The sequence below is a fragment of the Neovison vison genome, chromosome 10 (assembly GCF_020171115.1).
Source record: "Neovison vison isolate M4711 chromosome 10, ASM_NN_V1, whole genome shotgun sequence".
Taxonomy (NCBI): Eukaryota; Metazoa; Chordata; class Mammalia; order Carnivora; family Mustelidae; genus Neogale; species Neogale vison.
In genome coordinates this window covers 71,496,170-71,514,772 of record NC_058100.1, presented here as the reverse complement: position 1 = coordinate 71,514,772, position 18,603 = coordinate 71,496,170, and the positions used below count along the sequence as shown (strand labels likewise).

The window sequence follows — 18,603 nt, the reverse complement described above, 5'->3', positions numbered from 1 at the left end:
GTGTACAAATTCGGTCACTGCACAGCTGTGACGCACAGGGAGCGATAGGTATGTATTTAATTCTCACTCAGAGCTCCCTGCCGGGAGCTACCACAGGATACCAAGGGTCCTCAGCGGCAGTTTTTGGGGATAGTGTTACAAATCCAGGAAATAGGTGCTTTGGGGGATGGAAGAATAGAGATTTCAATTCTATCAGTTCTGCCATCTTGGAACAAGACACAGTGCTGGTCAACAGGCGAACAAAGGAAACAGCAGCCCAGGCCCTAGTCTGGACAGCCAAGTCTTCATATGGGACCGGACGGGCTGGCAGGTGTGCTGAGCGTCTAAAGCACTACAATGGGACGTTGCTGAGGGGACAGTTCCTGTGTGGGCCCTGCTGGCAGTTCAGGGAGACTTCGGTTAGAGGGGAAGTACATCTTCACCGTGAAAGCTACAGAAGTCTACATCTATATCCCATCAAGGCAAACGTGCTTTGATGTTTTTTTTTTTTTTTTTTAAATTTTATTTATTTATTTGACAGAGAGAAATCACAAGTAGATGGAGAGGCAGGCAGAGAGAGAGAGGGAAGCAGGCTCCCCGCTGAGCAGAGAGCCCGATGCGGGACTCGATCCCAGGACCCTGAGATCATGACCTGAGCGAAGGCAGTGGCTTAACCCACTGAGCCACCCAGGCGCCCCTGCTTTGATGTTTTTAATCAGCAAACCTACAGGACTCCAGCAGGAGGTGAGGTCACCAGTCAAGGTGGCCGGGGCTCGGAGGTCATGAGGCCTGTTTAATTCTAGCGCCAGCACTGCTGTTAACCACTCAGGGGCTCTAACTGTACATTAAGAAACAGAATTTTTGTTTCCTCAATCTCTTATGGAGGATGTAGCCTTGATTACACGAATACTATGTGTACGCACAAATATATGTATCACAGAGACATAAAGGATTTGTATTAAGGGAACGAAAACAGCAGTGAACAACCATAATGGGGAAGGTCTCACTCCCATCGTCTCATTAGTACCGCACGAGTCTGTGACACAGGTGCTATCCTTACATCTACAAATGAGGAAATGAAGAAATTCCTAACTAGTCCGGAGTACCCAGCTCTTAAATGGCAAAGCTGATACCGAGCCCATGTGTGCCTGACTCTGAAGATGATTCTTTCATTACGGAGGTCGTGTGGGGGCGGAAAACAGAGCACCACAAGTCCAGAATTCCAGCTCCGCTGCGGTCATGAATGGTCTCTATCATGTTAAGCAAATCACTCAGTTTGTCTGGGCTTCCATTTCTGTGTCTAAAGAATCATCATCATCTCTGCCCGGGTCGCTCATCAAGTTGGGCCCCTGTGAGGGGCCCAGGAGAACCGGATGGGGAAGTGTGCCGACGGGCAGGACGTGCTCTGTGATTCTGGGGATTCTCACGACCGCGGTGAGTCCTCCCATGTGTGGGATGGCAGGTAGGTGATCTGCAAATTTTACTAAAAAGATTTTAATCCAGATAGTATCAAAATAAAGTTTTGGTCCTTTGCCTCTGCCTCCCCTACCTCCAGCCTAATCAAATCTGTTCTGGCTGCTCTCTTCCGTGCCTCCATCCCTGTGGCCTTGACTACCAGAAGTGAATGCTCAGAAAGCTCAGTCTGAGAAGATTTTTAGAAAAAGTCAGCCAGGTTGGCCCCACAGTGCTTCAGCTTCCCATCTGCTCTCCAGTGCTCCATCCTGGATCCCACAGCCAGCCTGGGTATCAGTGAGACTCTGAAAGTCGTATTTCCACAACAGCATTCCATAGGCAGGGAAGGAGCTGTACATGTCGTTGGATTTCATTCCTCTGCCCGCAGCTCACCAAATCAGAACTGAGCTGACCCCTCCCTGCTTTTAAACGTACAAACAACTCGCTGAGCCTTGGTGATTTATTTCCACATTAAGAACTCAATTCTTTGAAAAAAAAAAAACAAAAAACTTGGACAAGGCAATTTCCCAGCTGCAATACACTACAACTGACATCTTAAGGGAGTGTCAAAAAGTACAAGACGTGGAATGTAGAAATCAAGGGGGAAAACAGTCTCATAAACTTGACTCTCAAAAGGGAGAGGAGGAAATGAACAGTGTTATCTGATATTCACTTGGAGTTAAAGAAGGATTAAATAAGAACACATGCGGAAGCACTAGAGAAGTATGAGGTTTAACGGAGCTTTATCATTTCAGCCCCCTGGAGGTCAGCTTTCTTAACTGCTAAATTACCAGTTCACGGGTTTGATGTTAAGGTGTCTTGGGCAAATAAAATTTCAGTGCATGTTTTCCCAAACATGACTTTGTCCAGCCTTTGATGAGGAATGTGTTGAAGAGGGAGATAGAGGGTCTTAAAGCTGCAGAGTCCTGGGAAGGACAAGGCTAGCTGCAGGGTGATGGCAGCTCAGGAAGAGCCTTACCTAGGCTGCTTCGCTTCTGACTACGTGGGAAGTGGGGAGGACATCCCACGCTTCCATTCTTTTGGAAATGGCGTACACAACACATTGAGATAAGATGATTTCTCTAGGGGATTATTAAAAAACAAAACAAACCCCCAAACACCCAAAAAGGCAGGGCAAACTTTCTTGGCCACCCTGTCAGTTTGGCTTAGTTATCCCCTCTTTCCTTCTGGTGGGTGTCAGCAGGTGTTTTCTGTAAAGGGCCAGACAACTGGTATCAAGCCATACGGTCTCCGCTCCCACTACTCACCTCTGCTCTTGTGGCCCAAAAGTACTTATAAACATAATGGTAATATGTAAACAAATGAGCATGGCTCAGTTCCAATAAAACTTTATTTTTGGACATCAAAATTTGATTCCATTATTTTCATGTGTCATGAAATAGTCTTTGTCTTTTGATTTCTGCCCCCTGCCCCCTCACTATTTGTATGGCTTATGGGCCAGACTTGATGGGCCACAGTTTGCTGATCTGTTACATGTGCTATGCAATGGTTTCTTTGCAGTGGCAAAATCTTTGGGTGGTAATGGCTGTTGAAGAAGTCAAGAGTGCAGAGAAAGCAGAATGCTGTCCCCCATCCCTCAGCTGCAAAGGTGGGGCACACGATCAGATTCTTCTCGCACTGTTTAGGCCATATGCTTAACAAATGGCTAAAACTCTGTGCCAAACACGAGGCAGCTAAAATCACAGTGGTTGAGTGCTTGGGTCTGGAACGTGACATATTGGGTATGAATTTTGGTTCTACCATTTACTCTCTGAGTGACCTTGGACAGGTTACTTGATCTATAACTTGCTCTTCCCCCACATGTTAAAATGACTGTTCTGGGGAATAAGTGAGAAAAAGCATAGAAGGTACTGTCCACAGGCCTTAATAAATGATAATTGTTACCTTAGTTATTAACTACTGAAAGCACAAGATCTAGTTTTGCTCCATACTCTATACTATGTTGCACAAAGAGGGAAACTAAAAATAACTGGGACATCTTCTGTGGGTCCCTAGTTCATCCCTGTCGAATTTTCCAGTAATCCTGAGGCTTACTTTAAAGCATGGAGCTAGGACCTGATATGGCACTTGGTAAGTAGGGTAACTAAGCTGCTTGGTGCCAGGCCACGGTATTACTTCCCTTTTAGTTTTCTTTCTGTGCGTGATAACATCTACAGCAGGTATTAGCTCAGCCCTTATGGTAATTTGGGTGCTTGAGATGTAGTGGGTATTAGCTGCCAGCTACTGACCCTGAAGGCAGAAGCAAATAGGCAGAGAAAAGAACAGGCGCTGGTCAGGACTAATTAGATTGTTGCTGAAAATTAAAAACTCATTTCAAAGAGTGACACTGCTCAGCAGCGGTGACCCCATCACACCACCGCGGGATGGGAAAACAAGTTATCTGTGAGCTTGTCTTTTAGGCCTCTACCCAAGGAAAGGCTCCAGGTTAGCAAACATAGTTTTTGGTTCCCAGCTGAGAATAAATCCCTCCTCTCTGCTCCAACGACTGTCATCTCCTTTGCAAACTTACCCCCATTAGGGAAGGTCTGGCTGTGTGCGGGTCTCATTGATCCAGGCTGTGTTCTGCCTCACAGCCCACACACTGGCTAGGGGTGGGGGTAAAGGGGCACATCCTTAGGACCCAGAGATTTGTGACAGGGATGAGCATGATGCCTCCCGAGGAGGGGGAAGAAAGCAAAGATTATTGCAGAGGGGAGGCAAAGAACAATTCTACTCAAATGGTGGGCTGGACAGTGTCGTTGCTGGTGGGGGAGCTCTAGCCTTTAGTGCTAGCGGTACCCACGCAGCATGTTGTCAGATGTGGAAGACTTCGTTCTGTCTGGTACGTTCTGGGGATTGGGGCAGGGCGGGGAGGGGGGCATGGGCCCACCAGGCACTACATACATTCAAAGCTCCCAGCCAGGGTTCAGAGTCCCTGCCTTTGGTTACCCCAGGCCCAACAAGAATTTGGAGTCCGGGACCAGCCCCCATTGCTCCAGCGACCATGATGTACTTGGGCTGCTGCCGACTGAGCAGCTCAATCTCAGTTTGGCAATGACCCCACCAAGTCTGCACATCCACGGGTATGTGTGCACGTCTGTGTGCTCCTATGTGTAGCCGAGTGAGCAAATCCACATTCAGTCTCCAGGGGAGGAGAAGGTGATGTGGTGATCTTACCAAATAGACCACCGGCCCAGGTAAGGGTTCCTCCACGGCCTCCCCTTGACCTAGGCTGTTATGTCTCACCCTGTGGTCTCAGTCCTGGCTCTTTCCATCTGCAGATGACCGACACTTAGAGGCACCCACAATACGGTGGCTCCGATGGAGGGGCACGAGCACAGGGTTTCTGGGTCCAACAAGAAGAGTGAACATGCCTGGAGTGGTGGAGGAGGGAAGTGAGGTGGAGAAGAGGGGCAAGAACTAGAGCTCCTGGGTTTCCGAGGACTCGACGGACTCCGAGAGTCTGGCCACAACTCGGGTCAGGGCCCTGTTCTCAGCCTGCAGTTGCTCGTTCATCTGCTTCAAGGTTTGAATCTGTTTTAGCTGGTGGAGGTTCTGTAGAGAGTGAAACATGGAGGGGACAGACAGACAAGAGAGAGACAAGACAGACCAGAAGAGATAAAAGTAGGACAAAGAAATCACGTGACTTTTTGTTTTTTGTTTTTAGTTGGCATGCAAGAAAGGAAATGAGAAAGCCAGGAGTGATGGCGCAGGATGAGAGGAGGGAGAAGGGAGAAAAGCACCCGCGAGGGGGAGAGCCGGGCCTACGACTCTTGGCTAAGGTCTAACTACGCTGCAGGTCAGCACGTGAATACGACCACCATGTTCTCGAACAGCATGTGTGGATGGCTTTTGAGAAGGACAGCCACCATGTGGCTTGGGCCTTCTGAACGGATTTAACAAGCTTGAGCCACAGCCTCAGGGGCCCTTCTTCATCATCAGTGGGGCCTGGAGTTGAGGACTCCACGCATTCCTAAACCCAGCTGTGGCCCTTTTCTCTCTCCCTCCTCTCATCGTGCCCCATACTTAGCCCCTATTCCTACTCCCCCGACCCCCGGGTCCTTCTCTTACTTCATTTTTTTATTTAAAAAAATGAAACAAGGAAAACAAAAGAGAGGCCTGTTGTTTAAGTACCTTCTGCACGGGGCATGTACTGTTTAGAAGGCCTAAGGGGCACGTACAAGCTAAGAGACAGGCAGTGATCTGCAGGGTCCTCTGGCCCATTTTGGGGTGCCTCATTAACCCTGCTAGTTCTTCACTGCAGTCCCGAAGCTTGTTCCAGGATCCAAGAAGTGCCAACCCGCCTTTCACCTGCTAGAGGACTACCTGCATTGTGAAATTCACAGCTGACTGTGCTTTTTGTCCCAGCTCATGAACAGGCGGGCGGCTGCTGTATGTTCACATACAGACTCGTGCTCTGAAAATTACAGCTGTGCACAAAAGTTAGAGAAATAAATATCCAAGACAGTGGAATTGCTTGGAGTGATGTACTAGTTCAGACCTCACTATTTGTAAGTGTTACAAATGGGACAGAATAATCAGTCCACAGATACTCTTCCTAATACCTCATAGCCCATAAAGGACCTAAAGACTTCAATAAATGGGACTATATCACAGGCCTCCTTACTGTTACTGCCCTTCCCTAAGTGGTTGTCTGTACTGACCCTGTAACCAAGACCTTCAGCTCTTTGGGAGGAGGAAAAGGACTTCATTATGCAAATAGGGCTTCACAGAGGAAGGTGAAAAATCCTGCAGATTACAGTGATGACAAACCAGAGAGAAGTCTCTCATACCCACATGGATGTGAGGCACAGAAATGAAGGACGAGCGGAGTTAGAGTTGGATGTGAAGAAGCAAGAAAATGAAAGGCAGCTTGAGGAGGGGAAAACAGTGAAAAGGAAAAACAAGCAGAGACAAACTGCAGAATATCTCTTTCCCCAGAGAAGGAGAATGAGCACCTTGGAAAAAAGGCAGAGCAGCCCAACACTTCCATGGAGCCATTGAAGGGTAGGGACTGGGCAGTGGTTCTTACCCTCTGCAAGCATCCTGGCCATGGAGAGGACTGAGATCAGAGGAGATCATGGTGCAGCATATGGAAATATTTAAAGAAATGGGCAGGGACCAAACATAAGAACCAATGGAAAGTCCCTGGCTCTCACCCTTCTTTGGTGTTGACCTTGGACCAAAGCTTTCAACATAACCATAGTCATTAAGTGAAGTGGTCCTTGCCTCCTAGGGAGTCATATAAAAGGCACGAGCAATGAAAATGATTCAATCTAACAAGTGAGTACAAGCAGATTGAGGTGGAAGAATTTGGAAGTTATCTGCATGAGGGAGAGAGGCAGGAAACCATCTGGTGGAATGCTCCGTAGGAAATAGTACTGAAAATAAGGCAGCAAGATGGAGGGGAGGGCAGGCACAGAGCAGGGTGGGCAAGGGCAGGATCAGCTAGTGGTATTTCCAGAGTAAGTAAAAATAAAAATTCCAAGAGCGATCTAAAAGGGGAGTGGCTGCCGGGCCCCTCATGCAAGGACCTGGAGAGGCAGGGAGGAGGTCTGGGAAGGAGGCCAATGCTGAATGGCTGATGCAGTAGAAAAGTCATCCGGTCTGATGTTGGCCAGACCCAGTGCAGCCTTGCACAGCTCGCGCAGACATGCACACCTGTCAGAGGCTGGCACATCATTCCACTCCAATCCAGGATCTGAGTGCAGTATGTCCTGGGGAGAACTCATAAATACTTACCTTTCTAGTAAGGCCAGAAAGATGCAACCCATGTCACAAGCTCAGAGCCCCATTGACATCTGGGCAAGCCCAACTCAGGGTTCCCCATTTCACTTGGCCTTTGCACTTTATTTGCCAGAATCAGAAAAACAGGCACCAGAGTCCTTGAGGACCTGCTGGATCTTCACTGGAGGTTCACTGGAGGTCAACCTTCAACCTGTTCCCTACTGATTGCTCGAAGAGGTTTGAGCATCTGTATAAACCAAATACGCAACAGGCATGGGGGCTAACTGGACTTTAGTTGTACTGGGTCCCAGATTTGATAAGACAGTTACCTGTGTGGTTGACTGGCTGCCTAGCACACAGAGATTTTAACCACTGATCATTCCTAAGATGTTACTGATCACAAACTGTAGCCTGGATGAAGAAGGACTTGAAAGCTACCCAAGAAGCTTCTTAGACTCCTTTAAGGTCAGTGACATCAATTTTATGATGTCTGTATCTAAATATTTGACGTTTTTGCTTATCTCAAGGTATAGACACAAACATGAAATTGGTGTTGGCTGTGAGGCTTGTATGTTCCTCCCACTTCGTCCTCTAGGGGGAGCCAGATGATCTGTAAACCTGGTGCTGGGCTTGGACCAGAGCAAAGGGCGTTTAGGGGCTTGAGAACTTGCAGGTGTGTCTTCTCCATTTGACTTTGCAATCGGTCATGGAGAATAATGGCAATTGACTGAATGCATCCATTTTTAAACTAAAAAAAAAAAAAAAAAACAAAAAAAAAACCCCAACAACAAAAACCAGTTTCAAATCAGTGTGCCTATTTTTTGAGGTCTAAACAGCCAGAATCTGGCTTCCTTTGATAATTTAAACAACTGGATCTGAAGCTGGCTGGCAAACACCTTGAGCCTGAGGGAGCGAACACCTTCATGTATTTTGATCTCTTGAGGAAAGAAAGGAACTCATGACCTAGTTTAGGAAGTCCTTGCCCTGACAGAACAGGGAGAAAGAAATATGGAAGCCTATCTCAAACCACAGGCCTGAGAGCAACTAGAACCACTGAAGGGGCTCTCATGCTCGGCAATTTAGGATTGGAACAGAAATAAAGGAGGACCTCAACTGCTCCACTTGGTGACTTTCTGGGTCTTTGCGTGCGGGCCTGGGCAGAGTGGTGCGGAGTTCTGTGACTAATGGGTCTGGGCTAGCCTTGGGCTCCGGGGTCCTCATGAGAAGTCACCACCTTTGGCTTCATTTACATGTTCCCGATCAGCATTTAGGCTGTTCCTTAATGAGCACCACCGACAGCTGCCTAACAGCAGAGTACAGACAGCGTCTACTCAAGGGGTTTCAAAAATGGAGGAGCCCCCAGTGCAACCAAGAACTGTGGATATTCATTCATCCAGAACTGTTTAGCTCTATTAACACACCGCTCGAAATGGGAGAGAATACTTCTGTGCTCTAGGTGAGGTGTGTTTGGAAAAAATCAGAAGAAGGAGAAGCTAAGGGTGTTGGGTCATCCTGTTTTTACCATAGGAGAATTAACCATTAAGTGTTTTTACTTCTTGTTTTACATCAACTTAAAAGATATAAGTGCCACTTTTTGGAGATATAAATAGGTATTGCTTGAAATTCTATGTGAATGGGATCAATTACAGTTTTGGAATGGTGACTAATAACTCAAGGGCGGGGCATATCTCCCTCATTCTGGAATTATATAAAGAGTAACAGGACTACAAGCACTGCATCTTCTGTAAACTTGGGCCTTGTCAGGTGCTGAGAAGTTTTTTCTTCAGTAAATAACCGGTTTTTTGGGCCATTGTAGTAATAAATGTCTCTCCTAAAGTCCTCTAACTGCATATTAGTGATGCTTACTCACAGCAAGGGCTCTGGGGATCTGCCTCGTACTACCCCAGTGTTTGTTGCTCCCAGGTCAGGAAACCCAAGTTTCATCAGAGGAATGCTTTGTATGATATAGCTGGTAAAATAAGATCCTTGAAGTTTAAAAAAAAAAAAAAAAAAAGGAAGGCCAAAGCCAAGCAAGTGCTAGGTGACTATGGGCATGGGGCAACATGTACGCTCAGGGCTCAGATGCTCCCACGTCACCCCAGGTGGCTACCCTGAGCAGCAGTACATTCCCTACTGCTTTGCAGGCCCCTTCCAGAGCAGGGAATTGCCTCGTCTGGGTCGACTGCCAGTTCTCAGCACTCAAAGCTGCCTGGGACGGCAGTTGTTCATTAAAGTGGCTAATGGAGATGATGGTCATTGCAGGACACGGTGAAGGGAGAGGGGAAAGCAGTAAGCCATGGGGTGTCAGTGGGGGCATGAGCTTATTCTAGTGGGCGAGTGGCGAATATTACTGAGTATTTCGGGGGAAATGGGCTGGGGCAGGAAATGGATGTGTGAATTAATCTGCATTCTGCTGCAGAATGACTCAAACTGTGTCGCAGAGAAGGGCTGCGACAGGGAGGCACACCAGCCAGGAAAGTCTCTGGCTGTGTTCAGGCTCCCCTGGGCACCTCATGGGACGCCTAGAGAGCTGGGACCCTTGTTTTAGCCTTTTCATCCAGCCCCTGAGGGTGAAGCTATTGCTTGGAAAAATCTTAGAAGTTGATCTTAGCTTTGTCTCCAGCCTGCAGACACCTCCCCTTAAGCCAGAGCAGCACTGGTTCCCAGAGACGCTGCAAGGTGCCCACAGGGGGCCTCTGAAATGGCTGAGGAGAGATGCTCAGCTCCTCTTCACACATCATCTCTTCTTGAGGGGGTTGAATGTGTGGGGAAATCTGGAGAGGCAGGCCTAGGCTCAATCACCCAGTCCTAGCAGGCATTTAGGGAATGGGCACACAAAGAAAGAAGAAAGAGCTCTCCATACCTTCATCTCCTCCTCCATCTCTGACATTTTCCGTTCCAAGGCTCGCCTCTCCTGTTTAGAAACAACGAGACTGTTGAACATCGACTGGGTTTAGGAGGCAAAATGCTGCCTCCCAGGGGCCATGTGATCAGCAGTGTCACATCTGAGGCAAACCTCATGCAGGAGACTAAGAGACTGATCTGTGGGATGAAACTACTTCATTGACAGAAATCACGTGACTTAAATCTCCATCAGAATGTTCTAAGAGAAGCAAATGGTAGGACCAGGGTCATCTGGATATTCTGATTTTATGGAATTTCAAGTGACTGCCAGTGACCAGGGCCCTTGTTTTCTATTAATAAAAGGCATCCTTATCTTCAATAATGCTCCCCTCAAATTCCTAAGGAGCTGCTTCTACCATGATGGGGAGCAGATGGTGAGTGGGGAAGCAGCCATCATTATCTGGGAAGAAATAGCACCCTTCCCCCTAGTCCATCTCTCTCCCAGCAACCCACTCCTGATTTAGCCTGGACTCTGAAGATTCCCTGATTAGATGAGATGCCAGTGAGGTTTTGTTATAGGCCAAGGAAATAAAATATAAAACTTTGCTGCTTTCCAAATTAAACAGGAGGGATGAGAACATATTATACCCTTAGGGTCAAATCACAGCTAGGGTTCATCAATAAATCTGAGTTTTCCCAATCCAAGAATGTCAAATCCCAGAAAAATATTCTGAATGCAGTTGGGAGGTCAGCAATTGAACTGGAATGTCCCCTCCTCACTCCCAGTCAGAGTGAGTGCAAGATTCTGCTGGCTCATAGAACAAGTCAGAAGACCTAAATCAATGGCAGAGGGTCCTGGCAAAAGCTTCCTTTCTGTTCAAGGTGACAGGAAGGGGAAAGAGACCTTGGTCCGGATGTGTACATGTGTGCTGATTTACAGTAAACCAAAATATACTATAGGTGTGTGTGTGTGTGTGCGTGCAGTTCTGCCTATAGGCCAAACCAGTGCATGGGATGACCTTCCAAGGACCCACCCCAGACCTAAGACTGGACTAAGTGAAAAGCACTAACCATCTAAAGAAGCCAAAAGGACTAGCAATCAAACTGCTGTCCAGAGTCACACAAAAAGAATTTATTATCAAGCTAGGAAAGGAATGTGGCAGAACTCCCGCCTTCTTAAGACGAACTTTTTCCATTGGCCTGAACAACAAAGTCAGAGAAACTCAGATGAGACAGAGTGGGGGGAAGAAACACACATACCCTTTTCTCCATCTCCAACATTGATGATCGGTCAGAGGTCTTCTCTTGTTTCTGCTAGTGCAAATTGAAGACAAACAGTAGTCACTTCGATTGTCTCAGGGTCACTAGGAAGCCCAGTCTGGTTCAGCTTCACCGTGAGACACCCAGAAATAGATGTCAGAGCTTGGGCTCTCTCTGGGGCAGAAGCCATTAGCTAACAGATTCTGATAGATCTCTAGGGCTGACATTATTGCCTCTCTGAAGTTTGCAGGATTCCCACGAGGGAGTAGAGGTGGTAGTAATGCTTATTAAAATTTAGCACAGTCCCAAGTGCAAAGACATACCCACAACACAGACACACAAACACTTGTTAGGTCTTCAACGCCAACTGTCTCCTTATACCTCACCGCCCCTCTCTTCTCCTGGTCTGTGAGTAATCTCACGACTCAGATGGAATGAAAAGTGGCTTTTCTTCTTTGAAAGCTAGAGGCTCATGAACTTGAGGGTCTAAGCCCCATGGCACTCTCCTAAGCAATCCCTTTGCACTTGTCGTCTTTCTGCTTTGGGCACTGATGCTGTTTCTCTTTTAAAGCAGTGGTGAGCACGCGTGGGCGGGCTTCCCGGGCTTCTCGGGGCCCACTTGTGCGATCAGCCCTGCTTTGAACTGAACAGCTCCACTTTTATCTCTTTTGTATACTGAGCTTCCAGGTGAGGCGAGATTTTACCTGAACAAAAGACTGGAACTTAGAACATCTTTGATTTTTGCTATAAATGTCACAGAAGGGCCAAGAAGATTTAGCCACCGTAGCTAAAAAGTAGAATAACTTCAGGTAGTGACTCTTAAACAGGGACTGGAAATGAACCTTAAGTTCCTTTTGGCCGTAGCACTATAGAATTTCTTTAATAGACTATATTTAATAAATACGGGGTGTTTTGCCTAGTACCATGTGCAAGCAACACTTTAAGATACAGAAAGTATACTGGTCTTTTGGCAGAGGTTTCTTTTTTCAGAATGTCAAGGGATAGCTAGAGCTAACAGTAAAACTCTGATTTCTGGCTCCTGTCCTGGGCTTTCACCTTCTGTTCTGAAGGTCAGGGCTATCTGCCTTTCCACTGAATCTACTAGAAGCGGAAGGAAAAGAAAAAAGGCAGAAGTAGATCCGGGCGCTGGTTTATATCCTCGTCTGACTCCCTTCCCTGAGCCTGAGAAGCACAGAAGCTGTCACGATTTCAGTATTTTCATTTAGTCCCCTTCTACAGAGTGACCTTAACTAGTTCACTTCTACAAAGAACTCGTTTTGTTTTGCTTTTAAAATCTTAACCCCGTTAGAGTTAGGGCAGACCTTTCATGTAAAACATCGCATGTGTCCATGTGGTGAGTGTCCCCCTACGACGCGTGGGGCTGACAGGCTCGCCTCCTCTCCTGCCAGACACTCGATTTGTCGTAAACAGCAGAGGACTGGTTTGTAGCACCACTGTTTCTTCTGAATTTCCATCACTTGTATTTGGCAAAACTCAGTATATTCTGACACACCCAGCAGAGCAGTTGGCTAGAAAGTAAGCCCTTTTCCCCGGTGACTGGAAGGGCTGATTTTATTTTCAGTGTCCCCCGTGCGAGTCAATGTCACTGCTTGTTAGCCTGCTCACTGCTCCGGAGCTGGAGGAAAAGCCAAGAACCCCTAAAGGTCAAGAAATGTGCTTCTGGAGAGAGTGGGGAGCAGGTGACACTGGGTCCTCCGATGACTCCTCACGTGACCACCCCCCTCCCCATTTCCTGTAAAATACCCCAGGTCATTGCTAACGGGAAGCAGCAGCAGGTCTGTATTAATTAATTGTTGTCAGTTCGTGGCACGGCTCAGAAGAAAAGTCAGCCTTCGGAATCTTCCACGGGTGTGCTGTGAATGAGACGTTCTGCCTGCCTCAGGCATGCTGGGGTCAGCAGAGCCCTTGAGGTTCATTTAGTTCCATCCCCCTGCCGTGTGTGTGTGTGTGTGTGTGTGTGTGTGTGTCTGTGTGTGTGTGTGTGTGTGTGTCTGTGTGTGTGTGTGTACACTTTTCTTGTCCCCCTGCATCACTCTGTGCGCAGCTGTCCTCTGTGCTACAGCAGGTCTTACAAACCCCAGCCGAAGAGCCATGCTCAGCTACTCCAACCAGGCGGAGGGGGGCCTCTTCCCACTGACGGGCAGTTCACAGGCCAGGCCACCCACTGGGCGCCTGGCTGGGCCCCTCTCCGGAGAGCGCCCGTATTCCAGCTGTCTGCAGTTAAGTCATGCGGTCTCCCAGCGCCGGCTCACCCCATTCCAGAGGGGATGGCGTAAGATGATCCTAGGTGCCTGAGCACCCCTGCCCCACTGAGCCCCGAGTATTCAGTACTGTACACTCCTAGTGTTTTAGGCTTTGCTTTTCCATTATATCATACAGCCAGAACAACTAGCTGTCTCTGGTTTTCATTTATGGCTTCCCAGTAAAGAGCCATTTTTACCTCCGTTCAGCTTTCAAAATCCTTAGTCACTAGGCATTCCAGGAGGGTGATAACTCCATAGGTTTCCTGTTAACTCAGCAATCACCCAAGATGGCACTTGCTGCAGTGTTTCACTGGTGATGAGGTTATTGCCTCTAGTCCCCTCTAAAGCGTTGCCTAATTAAATCAGGCCTGGCAGTAAAAGGGTTTATCTGGTCTGTTTGTCGCTAACATTCCTTATTCCTAGGCTGAACAACGGTGGTGGCTCAAGGAGGTAACATATGCTGTAGGACAGAATCTTTGCTTTGGGATCTGGTTGTACATTCTAACAAGACATTTGTCCTTGATTTCTTTTTTAAAGAGAGAGGCAGAGAGCACGAGAGAGCATGAGGAAGGGGGAGAGGCCGAAGGAGATGGAGAGAGAGAATCCTAAGCAGGCTCCATGCTCAGCAAAAAGCAACTCAGGGCTCTATCTTAACGACCCTGAGATCATGATCTGAGCTGAAACTGAGTCAGATGCTTAACTGACTGAGCCACCCAGGTCCTCCTGTCCTTAATTTCTTGTACGACCCATGCTAACCATTATTTCTCTAGGCCTAATTTGCTGCCTCTCTACATTGGGTTCAATGGTATCTTGCTTTATCCCTCTCTGGGAGCTGCCCATAGGTAAACTGAACTGAAACATGATGATCACAACAGGAGCCACTGTTAGGCACTAATCTTGTGATACTGGTTAATACCCTTCTACTAAGAAATAAGTAGATTATCCATAATATTAATTATTAGCACTCAGGCTATTAGGAATTGTTCACTGAACGATCAGTTTTCCACTTTAAGTTAAATGCCGATTGAACCCTGAAATCAGATGAGAATCTCTACTTCTGTCCTCCTGTCTCTGGGGAGGGCCAGTCTTCATTCCCTGTCACTTCCCCTCTCTCACAGACCTAGGTTACTTTGCCTCCTCGCACTCACCCTGCCACCCAGCCTTTTTCCTCTTCTCCCTTACCTGGGCCATCTTCTCAAGCTTGGACTTTATATCTGCTAGCTCTAGCTGGGCCTCCTGAAGTTTTGTTTTCAGTTTTTGGTTTTCGGTCAGGGCACTCTCGTAGAGCTGAGGGGAGGGAAAAAGAATCAGGTCACCTACTAGGCAGGGCTCCCGGGATTCGCGCTCCCACAGTTTCATCCTATGAGAATCCCCGCCGCCCCAGACCATCATTGTGGGGCAGATGGAGAAGATGGAGGAAGTCTAGGAGACAAATTATATTCAGCCAATTGGTTTCTTGCCTCTCAGTACTGGTGAAGTCCCAGGTGCTGAACACAAACTAACAGAATGGTGCTCCAACTTCAAAAATGTTAATCTCTGGGGGAAAAAAGAGTCACTGTGGCTCCCCGTACAAAGAGAACATTTTTTTTTTTTTTTTTTTTTAGAGCCGGTCTAGTGTATATATTAATTTTAGTCAAGTTCTGCTTAACACATTAACAAAACAAACATTTCGTTAACAAAAACAGTTTTTCCCCCTGGCATCTCAAGCACTTGAAAGGGAAGGTTTTCAAGCTGACCCCTGGAGCTAGGCCCTCTTCTGCAAGAACCAAAGGCAATGAACTGTAAAGTGTTTTAAACTCCCCCAAACCAGATTATCATTTACCATCACCAAGAAGTATTTGGTTGACATTCACAGGACTTCATGAAAAGCACATGTTTGTTAATATTATAAGTCTTACCAAACGACTCTCCACGGCTCAGACACACGAAAAACTACTTTTATTTTCCCTTTCTACAACTGTCAATCTTCCCTTTCTCCTACACCTCTAAATACCAGATTCAAGGCCTCGATTTACTGCACTAAAAACAATATATGGAACGGTCTGTATTTAGCTACAAGAGAGATGAAGCAAATCAAGAGACCCGAAAGGAATTCGTTGCTCGGATTTATCACGGAAGCACCTTTTCTTCTGGTTTATGGGAACTACAGTCATTTTTCTCCCCTGGGGAAAAGGCTGAGAGCTTGACGTGTTGTGACCCAACCACGGGAAAGTTGAAAAGGGAGCCTACTTTTTTATAATCCCTGTTGCTGTCCTCCTCCACGCGGCTGGTCAGGCTGGCGAGGCGGGCCTCCCGGGCCTCGCGGCGGGCTCTCGCTGAGGCCCGGTCACCGTAAGAATCGCTGCTTGAAGGGTTACTACCTCCTGATTCCAACCTGTCGGAGATGGAGATACGTTAAAGGTAAACATTGGTTTTCAAGAATGAAGAGATGGGGGAGGGTGATGCTTCAGGGGAGTCGCACCTTTTCTAAGAAGCACTTGAGAGCCCTGGCCAGAAACAAGGCACATTCCTTCCTCGAATCTCCTCCGCCAGCATTCTCGGACCTCGGGGCTAAGCCGCGCCAGCTTGGAGGAGGCGGTTGTCTTTTGCCAAGAATGGAGCTTACTTGAAAAACTGGTGGTTTGGACTCATGTGCCGATTTAAATCTTAGAGCTTTTCAAATTAGTTCGGGGTTGAACAGCTTTCCTCAAAGAGTGTGCTTTTAAAAGCGTAAGTTTTTTGGATCTCAGTGCTCTTAGACAATGATTCCAACGAACTGTCAATGAATCAGAAACATATGGACTTAGGAGTTCTGAGCTGGAGAGGGTCTGGGGGGTGATAAGGAGGGCATGGTGCGTATGTTTTTTAGGTGCACTGCAGGTTTGTTGGAATCTCAAACGTTTCAGGCTACCACCACAGCTATTTTTCTACCCTCTGTTCTCCGGTCCACATTGTGGACTGTGATGAGGGCTTCTACCTCTTCCAGCAGTTGAGCTCTGGGAGTTGACGGGGGCCTCATGTCCAGGAGTGGTAAGTTCATTCGTGGAAGGGTCTCTCAGCCTGATTCTTAACCGTGGTCTACATTTTTCTCAGAGTTTGCTTTTTCCAAATGAAAATGTGGCCCACGAGACTGCTACATACAGACCAGCCCCGCAGAGCTCTCCCTCCCCGAACGGGGATGGTGTACGGAGTCACAGCTGTGGAACTTCCATCTGAAGGCTCGGTCGTGCGGTAGCTATTGCCAAAGCTGGGGGTCGGGGTGCTGGACTAAGTGTTAGAAGTAGTAAAGGGACAACAGGGAGGACATAGAGGGGGAGAGGCCAAGCTCCTAATTACATTAATGGCCATTCTGTCTTACAGAGATGCTAAGTCCTACAACGTTCTTCGAAACGTTCGTTTTCTTCTTACACTTCTTTTTTTTTTTTTTTTAATTTGTAAATAGAAACCTCTTCACTGGCTTTTCTGATTTCAAAAGCAATATATGCTTGAAGAAAAATGTAAGTAATACCAAAGTGTCTAAAACAGAAAGTGAAAGTCACTCCATAATCCTGCCCAAGAAAGAACCCACTATTAACAGTTTATTTCATATCCTGGCAAAAAGTTAAACACATAGATATGTTAAAATGTACATACTTCTATAAATAAAACCAGATAATACATACTATTATCTAACTCTCCTCCTTCTCCCTCCACTTGGAGGCATCTCACCACGTAAGTAAACAGATCTGCCTCATTAAAAAAAAATGATGCACAGTCTCCCACCGTGCGGTTGTATGGCAACTGGATCTTCTAGTGACAATTATATTATTTATAACTTTTTAGCTATTAGAAATGATGCTACAGTGAGAAGACTTGTCCATAAATTTTAGTGCATTTGTCCAATCTTAGAAGTGGAACCCTTTGGTCAAGGGGCAAGTCTATTTACATATTGTCATACTGTCTTTCAGAGAGTTTAGTCCAATAGGAAGAAACGCTCTCATTAAATTAGATATTTGTAGATCACTGAGAAGGCTGAGTATCTTTGGTTATTCATCTTCATTTCTGAATTGTCTATTCAAAGCTTTTGTGAATCTTTTGCTTGTTACACTGTGGGAGCGTTCTATAGAGCAAGGCTTTTAAGACGAACATAAGGTACAAATATTTTTTCCTACTTTATTTTTTGTCTCTGTTTATGGTGTCTATTACTAGCAAAGATTTTACATTTTATATAACTAAATTGGACAATTTTTACTTTTACGGTACCATGCCTGGGAGAGTCTTTCCTATATAAAGATTACAAATATTCTCTTCTATTGCTTTTGTAGTAAAATAATTTTCTCTTAAAAACTGTAATCCAGGGGCGCCTGGGTGGCTCAGTGGGTTAAGCCGCTGCCTTTGGCTCGGGTCATGATCTCAGGGTCCTGGGATCGAGTCCTGTATCGGGCTCTCTGCTCGGCAGGGAGCCTGCTTCCCTTCCTCTCTCTCTCTGCCTGCCTCGCTGCCTACTTGTGATATCTTTCTCTCTCTCTCTCTCTGTCAAATAAATAAATAAATAAATCTTAAACCCAAAAAACAAAAAACTGTAATCCATCTGGAATCTGGTTTTGTTTTGTTTTTTTGGTATAGCATCAGGGAAGGATCTGTCTTCCCAAATAGTTGGTTGTGCCAATGATCACTTACCAAATAAGTCTTCCCCAACAGAGCTGAGACATCATCACCTTATAAACACGTGACTTTGGGGGGACTATCTACTGTGTTCCACTGATATCTTTGTTTATTCCTGAACTAACACCTCACTCTTCTAACCATTAGTTTTGTAACATATTTTGAGGTCTATAGGGAAGTCTCTTTTCATAAATGGCTATTATAATGTAACAGAATTAAAAAAAAATTAACTATAGCAAAATACCACTCTCCACCAGTTTTGCAAAGCTAATTTTCTGCTGGGTTAGATGTAAATTATTTATCTTCAGCCTGCGCCTGGTTAGAGGGTAAGCAGAGGAAGAATCCACGCAAGTTTACACATTTTGAAATATATCATTAAGGTAGGATAAGCTCAATTAGCAAATAAATTATAAGACTCATTTGTCCTATGTTATCCCATAACCACATTTCCCCT

The 18,603-nt window shown here is 46.4% G+C and overlaps 1 protein-coding gene across 10 annotated transcripts in view; it reads right to left on the bottom strand.

The window, feature by feature from the left end:
* Window positions 1–18,603, bottom strand: part of PPP1R12B (protein phosphatase 1 regulatory subunit 12B) — a 223,306-nt gene that overhangs the window by 7,866 nt on the left and 196,837 nt on the right. For 7 of the 10 annotated variants that reach the window (XM_044267609.1, XM_044267611.1, XM_044267613.1 and 4 more), the window contains 4 exons: window positions 15,756–15,900; window positions 14,709–14,813; window positions 11,263–11,316; window positions 10,022–10,072 (listed from right to left, as the gene is read on the bottom strand). In XM_044267609.1, coding sequence (XP_044123544.1) covers window positions 10,022–10,072; window positions 11,263–11,316; window positions 14,709–14,813; window positions 15,756–15,900 — 355 coding nt within the window. Of the gene's footprint in view, window positions 1–4,056; window positions 4,987–10,021; window positions 10,073–11,262; window positions 11,317–14,708; window positions 14,814–15,755; window positions 15,901–18,603 lie in introns of those variants that run through there. The other 3 variants (XM_044267619.1, XM_044267620.1, XM_044267610.1) reach the window with 2 other exon arrangements.